This window comes from Egretta garzetta, unplaced genomic scaffold (genome assembly GCF_000687185.1).
Source record: "Egretta garzetta isolate BGI_Z169 unplaced genomic scaffold, ASM68718v1 scaffold293, whole genome shotgun sequence".
Taxonomy (NCBI): domain Eukaryota; kingdom Metazoa; phylum Chordata; class Aves; order Pelecaniformes; family Ardeidae; genus Egretta; species Egretta garzetta.
The window spans coordinates 167,996-179,243 of NW_009259318.1; the positions used below are offsets into that span (position 1 = coordinate 167,996).

General features: G+C 40.8%; 1 protein-coding gene across 1 annotated transcript; it reads left to right on the top strand.

Moving 5' to 3' along the window:
- The first annotated feature begins 1,090 nt into the window (after positions 1-1,090).
- SYCE3 (synaptonemal complex central element protein 3) lies at positions 1,091-2,451 on the top strand. Its single transcript, XM_009636517.1, has 2 exons — positions 1,091-1,199; positions 2,282-2,451. The coding sequence occupies exons 1-2, from the start codon at positions 1,091-1,093 to the stop codon at positions 2,449-2,451; spliced, it is 279 nt and encodes a 92-aa protein (XP_009634812.1).
- Positions 2,452-11,248: the final 8,797 nt, after the last annotated feature.

The following is an 11,248-nucleotide window of genomic DNA, read 5'->3' on the forward strand; positions in this document are numbered from 1 at the left end:
TCAAACGGCCCTCGGGCGCGGCCCCGGCGCCGTGGGCGTGGGGCAGCGCCGGTGGGAGGTTAGAGCGTGCCCGTCGGGGCACCAGAAGGGTTTGGCCTTTTTAGGGTCTCCGGGGTGAAGGGCACGCAGTTACCTCAGGAAGCGGGTTGCGTGAAGAGACCCTCGGGCATCCAGCGCCTTGCTATGGCTCGGCGTTGCTTTAAAATGCCGTAAAGCCGTTACAAACGGTTGCGTTCCTTCCACGATTACCGGCAACAGAATAACGGAAAATGGATACCCGCTAACTGAGTTTGAGAAACCGTACCTAAGCAAAAAAGCAAGCTGACAAAGGCTGTGCCTGCTTGCCTGATGTGTGTAGTCGCTACAGCGAAGCTCTTCCGTCTCCTTCTTCATAGCCCTGTCCCACCCACCAGTGGTTTTCAGGAAAGGAAATTAAAGGCAAGGCTGTGTGTCACATTTTCGGTTAATATCGAGGTTCTGAAACTTCTAACTGTGTAAACTGGGCCTCTAAATCTGTATTTTTGCCCCAGGCCTTTTTAGTTCCTGAAATCTTGCTACCTACAGCTTAAGCAGAGGTCAGTAAATCATATGCTCTTAGCTGCTTATATAGTGACAGAACTTAGTGTATGTAGTTACCCGGCTATAGCATGCAAGTGTGACATACTGAATACAAATGGGGATTTCACAATTAACTCCAACAATTAGGAATTGCTCTAAATTACATCAGAGTATTTGGGAGAGAAGCTTGAGGACAACTATAACATGATAATAAAATTCTCATGACATGTTTGACACAGTGATCTTTGCTGTTACTGATGCCAAAATCTTTATTTGGCACAAACACAGCATATTTGAGTGTAATTCTTTCTACTTATATTAATTTCAAAATGGATTGAAAATAGTACACAGCATACAGGTGATGGCCAGTAACTCCAAAGTCAGATTCTTAATGCATTTGCATGTAAATTTAATATTTATATACCTGTTGGTCTGGGTTTTTTTAATTTATTGCAATGTTACTTTCTCTCAACTGTGAAAATCCACTCGCTTCAAAGCAAAAGAAAGTATGAAATTCCTGGTTTCCTTGTAGATGGCAGAGTCAGAACCTCAGGAAGGGAACTATGATAACATGGTAAAGATGGTGGAGGACCTGAACAGGGACTTAGAAAAACTTCTGGAGGAAATGGAAAAACTAACAGGTACAGGTCTTTATGAACAATGATACGGATTTGTGTACTAGAATGAAGACATTGAAGATTTATTATTTATGTTTATTGCTGTAAACTTCCATGTGATAGAAATGTAAGCAGAAACCATCAACTAATGCCCTATGTTCTTAATTGGGAGAAAGCCTGCAAATAATCTAGAAGTTTCAGATGGCTCAGAATTGAAAATTAAGAGGTGATGGATGCTCAGTTCAGAGTGGTGGCTGAAACCAGAAATAATACCATGGTATTTAATTTACAATTATTAAAACATAGTATGTAAAATGAGAGTTAATTCTGAAAAATGGTGGGATACATAGTACCTCTCAGGTATGACGTGTTTAATTCCTCAGCTAGAATAAAGACTTCTCTGCAGATTTAATCTCAGTCCTGTACGTATGGAGAGGACTGCACAATCCTCTCCATGTTCTGCAACAATGTTATCAGAAACTGTGTGCAACTAACAGGAATAGATGAAAACTGTTAATTAAACTGTTTGTAATTAAACACAATTTATGAGTGAAAACTACAGTCAACTTATGGTAAAACAAAAGGGAAAGTATGAAATAAGTGCTAAAGCTATTTGCTCTGCCTTATCAGATGGTCTTTATTTCAAAACCAATTTCATTATTTAGGTTGTTCTTAAAACCTTTCATCCCTATACTGCAGCCTCCTTGATCTTATTCTTCCTCACCTGACACATACCTCCTGACTTTAACTGGTCTGGAGAGAGGATTCTTTCGTTCATTTATTTTAAAACACTCTGTTAAACCTTTCTTTTTGATTACCTGTTTTGTTGTGATTTTTAGGTAGTGTCTATTTCCCTTTTGTAATTTACATCAGGATATTTCTATTCTGAAGTATTTTGACACATTTATAAAGAAGTAATACTGAACAATCTTTTATTTAATCTTGAGCATTTCTATGGGGAGTTTCCACTTTATTTTACAGCAACCTTTCTCCAACAGAAAATCTGAGCTGATAACAATTCATGCCCTTTTTTTTTGTTTATTGAATCAGCCATTGCTTTTATTTAGCCAAAATTCCTGGCTTAGTACTATCTGTTGGGTTTGTAGTGCAGGCAACCTGGATGGCGTATGACATGGTAGTCATACGCACCAACCCAGACCTGGCCAACTCCATGAGGCGTTTGGAAGATGCCTTCCTGAGTTGCAAAGAAGAGATGGAGAAGAAGTGGCAAGAGGTGCTGATGGAATCTAAAGGTGAAGAGCAAAAAAAGGAATAAATTGAATTCAGTCATGCTGGCAGAAAATCACTCCATTTTGTTTTCCAGCCATGGAGGTTTCACAGACACGGTGGGAAATGGATTGGCTTTCATCTTGCTAACAACTACTTCTGTGTATACATCTATGGAAGTATTTTAATGAGATTACACACATATATATATTTATATTGTTGAAGGTAAAAGGTAACAATGTGTCTATTTTTATTATGCTCATCAGTAATCCTTGTAGCGTGTGTGCATACACAGTTTACATGCCTTCCGTGACTTTCTTCCTGGAAGATGATACTCACTTTGTCATCAATATACGTAGAACTCTTTGACACCTGAACAAATTGGAGGGGGAACAGAGGGGGTACCGGGGACCATCGCAGTGGTATTGCACCAGCACATGCCTTTCAAGGAAAACTGAAGAATTACTTTTTTTCCAAATGAAAAAGGGGTGCAATTCCAGATTTGCAGGTAGATTGAGCTAGTTTGATGTGGGATTGCCAACCAGGTGTTCAGTTACAGAATTTTATTAATCAAATAGCTCATTTGTAGTTGTTTCATTTTGTTTCCTTGGGTTTTTAACCATTTCTTTGGACTAGTTTTCCCAGAGTGAGTGTTCTTCTCAAACCCTCTGAAAGTAGCATATCTCATTTAAGAAAAAATTGTTTGCCATTATAGACTGCACTGTGTGTGGTGTAGTCTGTGGGATTGCTGCAGAAACCAAATTAACCATGTTATAAAACATGCTTTTCTCCCTATGTTCCTACTGTGCAATATTAAAAAAGAAAGAAAAAATAATTACTTTTCTTTTGTGGTCACAATGTGGACTAAGAGCACCACCTTGTGGCTTGCGGTTAATGAATAAATGAATATTTTATCGTAGATGGAAGTCAGTGCCACTTTTGAGAAGGATCTTCCCTTTCATTAAAATCAGCCTCTTTTAACTAGAAAGTAAGCACCAAGTAGCAAGTGAGAGCATCTCCATCTGCTTTGAAGAGGCATCTAAAGATCTAAATCACATCTAAATGATCTGTCAAAAGTTTGCTAATTTTAAAATGTGTTCTCTTGAGACAGAATGTTTATTGCACTGAAGTGACAAATACGTAGGAAATTTAACTTTTTTTTTTCAATGCTACTAAGCATTTCTAGAGGTACAAATGGTAAAGAACATAAACTTCGAACTCTACTCTTGACTTTCCAGTGGGTAGAATCATAGAATTATTTAGGTTGGAAAAGACCTTCAAGATCATAGAGTCCAACCATTAACCTAACACTGCCAAGTCCACCACTAAACCACGTCCCTAAGCACCTCGTCTGCCCATCTTTTAAATACCTCCAGGGATGGGGACTCAACCACTTCCCTGGGCAGCCTGTTCCAATGCCTGACAACCCTTTCCGTGAAGAAATTTTTCCTGATGTCCAGTCTAAACCTTCCCTGGTGCAACTTGAGGCCATTTCCCCTCGTCCTATAGCGTGTTACTTGGGAGAAGAGGCCAACCCCCACCTCAGTAGAACCTCCTGTCAGGGAGCTGTAGAGAACGAGAAGGTCTTCATTCCAGCCAAGGCAGGGCAAAATGGTACAGCAGCATGAGGAAATTTACACTTTGATTAATCTCTAGAGGAATTTTAATGGCATGTTGTCACTTTGGTACCTTTGACTATGTGGTCTTCACTCTTAATTCTGTATTAAAACCCAAATTCTTTGAAGAGGCAGTGGCTTTAACAGCTTGTGTAGGAATGTACTGAATTTTGTGACTTTGTGTGACATTTTGGCCATAAGATGCTAAGTATAGACTGACTGTAGATTTTCCAGAAAGCTCAGTTTTCATTTAGACATTTAAACCAAGTGGCCAGTATTAAAAAAAAAAAAAAAAAATTTTTTTTTGAATCCAGAAGTCCCATTGAGAGTAGAGAATACTGCTCATTAATTGTGACATTCAGTGACGTTGTATCTTTTATGTAAAGTTGAATCCTATTTCCCTGTGACCGGAAGGCTACAGTAGGTGAGTCTGTCAGAACACTGTGCTTCTTCAGAGCAAAGGGCCACGATCCGAGAGCGTAGCTGTAAGGAGAGGAGGCATCCGGTAACATTTTTTTAGTCCTCAAGTCTCATCACTTTACAGTTTTCTTTTCTGAATTTTGGAAGATGATTTTTTTTTTTCTGTGTAACTGCTGAGGCAGAAGGCATTACAGCACCGTCAACAAATGCCATTAAGAGCACTTTAATTTTCTCCTCACCAAAGAGCAGACAAATGATAGGCTATTAATCATTGCGCACCAATTTAGTCTCAAGGAAGGGTGCTTAACGCTGAGGTAGCGGGTCGCCCCCCTGTGAAGGAACAGAATGAGTTTGCAGGAGGGGTGTCAGGGATATTTGCTGTCTCTGCCACCCTTTTTCTTGCCCCTGAAAGTTCTCACGCATGTGACCACAAACACCTAACAGCAATGAGTGGTAGGGACAGAAGTTGGGAAGGGAGAACCGAAGGTTGCAGCGGGGAGCACAGCATGTACTCTGCCTAGGGAATCTGTCTGGCTGCATGGGCTGGGTCTGCCTCTTTCTCCCCAGGATTTTCCTCCCAGCTGTGTGATGATAACCAGAGGAGAATTAGGGATATGCACCAGCGTAGCAACAATGCATATTCCTTGAAAAATGACACAGCAAGGTGAATATACTTTTCCTTTACTACTGAAATAATTTGTGTGTATTTTAGGTTGGTGTTTTTACTTTTTTACATCGAGAATCTGTGTGTGGGGATTATGAGTTTTGTTTCATGCATCTCACCATCCACCACATTTCAGCCCAGCCAGATGCTTTAGGCTTGCAGCAGAAGCCAGACAGCCCACACTGAACCACACCAAAACACCTGTATTTCCTCTCACAAAGGGGGTGTCATATAAATTTTCAGTAAAAAGTATGTGGAGCAACAGCCCCATCTAGTGCTGACATAACGTAAAACTGTAACAGTAATCCAGATTGCTGGGCTGACATCTCTTAATCACCAATCACCGAAGATTTCTGTAATGAACAGTGTCAGCAGCAGTTTAGCTTTATGTTCAACTCTCCGTGAACTCCACTTTGGTGATCTGAGTCTGCCCAGCAGTTGCTGACAGGTGCTTCCTGTGCTGTATTTAAGGCAGAGCACGCTTCTGCAAAACAGCTACAGAAGCAAGAGAAGTTGGCACCAGAGCACTGCCAGTCTGTATGCCCAAATACAGCAGTCAGGAATTCTGTTTCCTTACTCATTCCTTAGCCTCTGTTAAGTAACACTTAATAAGCATGTCACAAATCCATTTACATGCTTTTGTGTTTTTTTTTCTTGTTATGCAGACACCCGGACAGGTACTGGAATCTGTATTCACCCTGGTTCGTTTTGCATGACTAAATAGGCCAACTCTTATTTCCACTGTTGTCTACCAGCTTTAATCAAGAAGCATGTGAAGCTTAGCAAAGAGGTTATGGACCTGACCCTTAAAAACCTATTAAGGGTAGTTGATGCTTTGGTGTTGAACACTGCAATGCTCTTACTGTCCTTGTCAAAACAAAATCTACTGATCTTAGTTATGTACTTAAGCTGCCCACAAGGCGAGACTTGGGTGCCTAAGAGCAAACTATCTAAGAGCCATCAAACTGAGCCATACATTGTCTGGCCCCAGCAGCCTGCAGTGGCGTAGCTGAAAGTGCGTTCCTCTTCTGAATGCAAACAGCTATCTTTCCTGTAAAAGAGAGGTGTGCAAGGTGTCCCGCGGCCCCTTTTTGTCTAGCAGCTCGGGTGCTACTGTACTCATCAGAGCTGCCTGGACTCTCAGCACCGTTTAGAGTTTCCACTAACGGTTTCTTACCAAGAAACAGGCGAGACTTAGCTAAAAGGCCAATATGCAGCCTCCCGGGAAATTCTGATGCTTGGAACTGTGCCCTTCTCTCCAGTGTAAAACAACTGAGAAGGGGCTGTGGACATGCAACACGTCCACTTAGGCATGTTGCTCTTTGTCAGAACGTGGCCTAGAGCTCTGTTTAGCATATCCATTTCGTTTAGTACTAGTGCTTTCCAGTTCTTGATCATTACAGCCCCAGTTCAGGTTGTCTCAGTAAGGCTCAAGAAGAGAATCCATGCTAGCAGGTTTACTTGTAGTCATGAATTGTTTCAACATTTCAGTCCAGATCCTTGCAGCGGTTTTTCCTGAAATGTGCATGGAGAGATTATTGAATCTGTAATGGCATATTTATGCATACTAGTATTAAAATAATGTTCCTTTTGCTAGCATTCTCAGCAAAGAAGCGAAAAGCTTACTGAGAGCACAGGAGGTGAACAGCATTCCTTCAGAGTCAGTAATTTCCTCCAGGGCAAGGACTGTATCACCTATCAGGCGCTATCAGCATGAAAATGGCGGTCCCTTTTCTGTGTACATTCTATTAATACTGATTTATTTTTTATAGCCCTGTCTCCTCCCTGCTTCTGCACCACTGCAAAATGCATTTACATTTTTTCAACAAAAACATATTATGATATTTTCTCATTTTTCTGTTTCTGATAAAACTATTCTCTACTTGCCTGATTTTCTGTAGGTGCTCTGGATTTGGATCATTGGAATACAAACATAGGCAGTGAGATTACAAGGTTTTGAGGGCCATGTAATTTTACATATGGATAGAGTTCCGCTGGTAACTAGAAAAATCTCTGTGGCTCCTCAGAAAGCCAAATAACAATAAGTGAATAAAGAGGACATGTGGCATCTTCCCATTTATAGAAAGCCAGACTAAACAAAGGCATCTGGAGATACTAGTTACAGCAGGTCCATTTAGTGACCGTTTAAGCTCTCTGTGCCTCAGTTGGGATGCCATCCCAAGGCTGTGAAACTGCTAGTATTTTACACGTGGCTTGTTATATACACCAGTGCAACATTGTGCAGAGTGTTTGGAAGGAAGAAGGGCAACACTTAGAGGCCATTAAAAACTGTTAACAGCACTCTCCATGTCGTGGACAAAAAATGTGAGTATTGTGTAACGTAAGTGAAAACAATGGGCTAGACCAACACACTGAACAGTAGTAACCACAGAACACAGACCTCCTGAGCCTCTGGAAACAAACCAAGACTCTTACAGGTACACTGTACAAAGCACATTTTGACTCTTACCACTTAACTAATGTTACCTAGTATGTTAAAACAGCAGAAGCTTGACTTTAATTTGAGATGCAGCTAAAGTTGAGTTCTAGGTTGACACTTAATACAAGCCGCTTACCTGAACTAAGACCATGTGGATCTTCATTCCGAATTTTTTGGGAACAGATTTCTTTCTGTACTACAGACATATACTTTATGGCCAATCATCCCTAGAATGCTCGACTAATTCTAAGGAACAATGTGGTCCTAGAAATGTCACAACTCCAACATAACCAAGCATTGAAGAATGATGCATTTTGACAAGTCAGGAAACACGATGAAGCTCTGAACTAGTGGCAACTTCCCATAGGTCTTTCCTATCACATTTTAAAACCTTAAGATGATATTGGAAGTAATTATTAATCTCATCAGCTGGTGGTACTAAATCATCAGGACCAATTTTCCACTTAGTACATCGTTGTCTAGCTCTAAGACTCAAAATCAAATCACAGCTGCATTGCTCTGCTATTGTCAACAGCACAAAACGAAGAGTTCAAGCTGCCACTTGTTTGACACGGCCTCCAAAACTTGCTCATCTCCTTTACGCTTGACCAAGGGTCCCACTGCCGCTTGGCTCATGAGGCTGTTTTTCCCCCAGGTCTGTCTGAGTATCTCAGAGCAGATTCTTTCTACAGAATGACAAGTGATGCTGAAGGGCAGCTGGTTCTCCAAAAAGCCAAACCAACAGAAAGGGTAGTAAGTTCAAAGCCATGGCATTAGACAATGGGATCTACAAATGAGACTTTTTATAAAGCCATAACAAATAACTGTCAGACCTGCATAGTTTTCCATCCTTACTGAAATTTCCATATATCTACAAATCAAAGAGTTTGAAAACCACTGCTCTAGAGCGATTAGGGTCACTACAACTCTTGCGAGCCAGACCCCGTGCAAGTTCATTCCTGTACTTTACAGGGGAGTCTCGAGCATGTGCCCCGGCATGAAATAAGTATTCACAGCCTTTATGGCAAGCTATGTGCAATCCAGTTCCACGTAGCACAGACTTTATTTCCAAAGTTTTTCCAACTGCAGCAGAAAGTGTTTCACTTCCAAGGCAGTTGTACCTGTGTATAGTCCTCCCATAAAAGTGGGTGCGAAGGGCTGCACGTGGATATAATACTGCTTAACACAGAAGTTTAGGGGATAATGTATTTCTCTGAATTGGTCAGTATCTTGTCAGTGGAAAACATGTTTAAATGAAACAGTGCTCAGACAAAGGCCTACAGAACTTTCTTCTTCCCTTCTTTATCCTCCTCAAAAGATCGTAAGCCACAGGGAATATTTTTGCGGCTAGGTAACAGTAGACAGCAGCCTTCACAAGCAAAAAGCCTGGTTACAGTCAGAGTATTATGAAAACACTGTAAAACAATTACACTGTAAAAGTGTAATCCCCTCCACGTGTAAGCCGTTGTAAGTGCCCATGAAAGGGAAGAATACTGGAATGAGAGAACGAACACAGCACAAAAACAATGTCTCCAAGGAGGTATAAAAGCACATTAACTACTCTGCAAAGTCAAAATCCTTGTAGCTAAGTCTTTTAAAAAAAAAACCAACAACCTGAACACACACAACACTAAACTAAAACGAAGCATTCCTCTGAAGTTCTACTTGAGGCAAATAGCCCATAGCCTTATTTACAGCTACACAAGCACCACAGTTGCTAAGAGCCCCTCAGTACTGAGCACGAGTTTTATGTTTCTTCAGCCAAAATTCAGCTAAGAGAGAACCAGTGGCCTGGTAAGGGAACAATTTATGCCCAGTCTGAGATACCTAAAATGTAATTTTAGTAAGTGCTTCTGACTCACTAGAGTTGAACCTGTACTTTTGTAAGCAGGAATTCAGAGATTAAGGGGGTTCTCAGTCATGAGTTTGTTTTAAGCAGATTCTTCTTACCACAAAGACAGAACTGAAGCAACAGAAAAAGCTAGATGCTAGGATGTTAATTGCATCACTCCCTCAATTTCTCCTTTCATAAAATAAAGGTAACTGGTTATGTGCTTTTGTTAAACTGATTCAAACCTGACCTACATTTTTATAGAGACGAAGAAAATGCTGTTTGGCCTGTCAAATCTCACTTTAAGAAAAAGACTTGCTTTTGAACAACTGAAGGCAGTTAAAGTAGTTTTTATGAAAAATATTGAAACATTACTGCAGAATTTATTAATATAAGATATTAAAGTTTATATTATGATGAAGCTGCCAACCTTGCCCTAATCTACCTGAAATAGATTTAGTTCTGAACAAAACTGAAACCTACTAAGGATTGTCTTGCTTAAGAATTTTTAGAAGGTGCATTACTTAGGTTTTCCTCACCTTAAACTTTGTTCTGTGTCAAAACAGCCATATTGTTCATCTTCTAAGGAAAGATACTAGAGTACCACTGGGTCCATCTCAACATCTTTCCCAGTCTACAAGCTTACCAGATTTGGTGCAGAAACTCAAGTCTCACAGCGATTCTCATATCAATGTACTTTCAGAACTGCTGGGCAAGTGATCCAGCGCTGCAGTGAGCAGGCTGCACTTACAGGAGCTTGCAGCAAATGCAGCAGCATATGTACTCAAGGGAGTCAGAAGCATCCTCCTTCCTGAGCCAAGCCCATAGCTTTCACTTCACACCTCATTAAAAGTTCCTAATTCATTGCAAAAGCAAGCAGGAAATCCCTGATGCAGTCAGCCATGGGCAGTGCAACTCATGCATGGGCTAAACCTTCCCCTACCCCACAAGGCAAAGGCAACAGGGTACAAGGGCCATTCCTCACCTTCCCAGAAGCTGGAAGCAACAATTTCCCAGAAGCTGGAGCACAATTATCCCTTACGCTCCCCCTACTTCTCATTTCCTGAGAAGTAACATGAGAAAGTGTGGCTCCAGAGAACCTCATATAGTTTTTAATTATTAATAGGGTGCAAGAACAGGGAAACTAGAGGAGACAAGGACAGAAAGTACCTGCCAAGAATCTCCCTATGCTCATTTAGTCCTACATGTGTACAGTTAACAATGTTGCTCCAGACTAACGGGTTTTACATGAAGTATTATTCAGTAAAGGCTGGCTAAAGATTGCATGGCTAAGAACAGGAAGAGCTGTTCTAAGGAAACAAGTGTACTATCTAAGGCTTAGATAACAGCAACTGCAAGACAGGAACATGAGAAATGTTGGACTAGAGAACGAAGGACACAACAAGATAGCTGAAGAAACGCACCCATATTCAACAGCTGGAAGTAGACTGATAATACTTGCAAGAGCTCTAAGTTTCAGGGAGGAACATTAGAAAAGCCTCACACATTAGTAAGACAGTGAAGTACTCTGCTCATTAACAGAAGATGGCACAGGTACAGAGATTTTACTGGTTTCAAGGAAGGAAAATTGGAGAGGCTAATAAAATGTACTGCTGTTATTTGGAATGGAAGCTTGGATAAAGCAGGAGTTAAACCCACTTTGTCTTTTTGAGCAGCGTAGTCTCAAAGCTTGGATTCTACTGTTTACAGAACACAAAAGCCTAGCAAACAGATGGGGGAAAATAATATCCCTGTAACCCACTCCAAATCCCCCAAACTCCTGTCATGAGATGCTAACAGAAAAACCCAACCATTAATACCATTTGAGCCAGAAAAGCAGAAGACAGTGTAGATTATACTGTTGTGTAATTTCCT

Coding starts and splice junctions, on each gene's coding strand:
- SYCE3 (XM_009636517.1), top strand. CDS start 1,091: ATGGCAGAGTCAGAACCTCAGGAAGGGAACTATGATAACATGGTAAAG. Junction 1,200..2,281: donor GGAAATGGAAAAACTAACAG/GTACAGGTCTTT, acceptor TTGGGTTTGTAG/TGCAGGCAACCTGGATGGCG.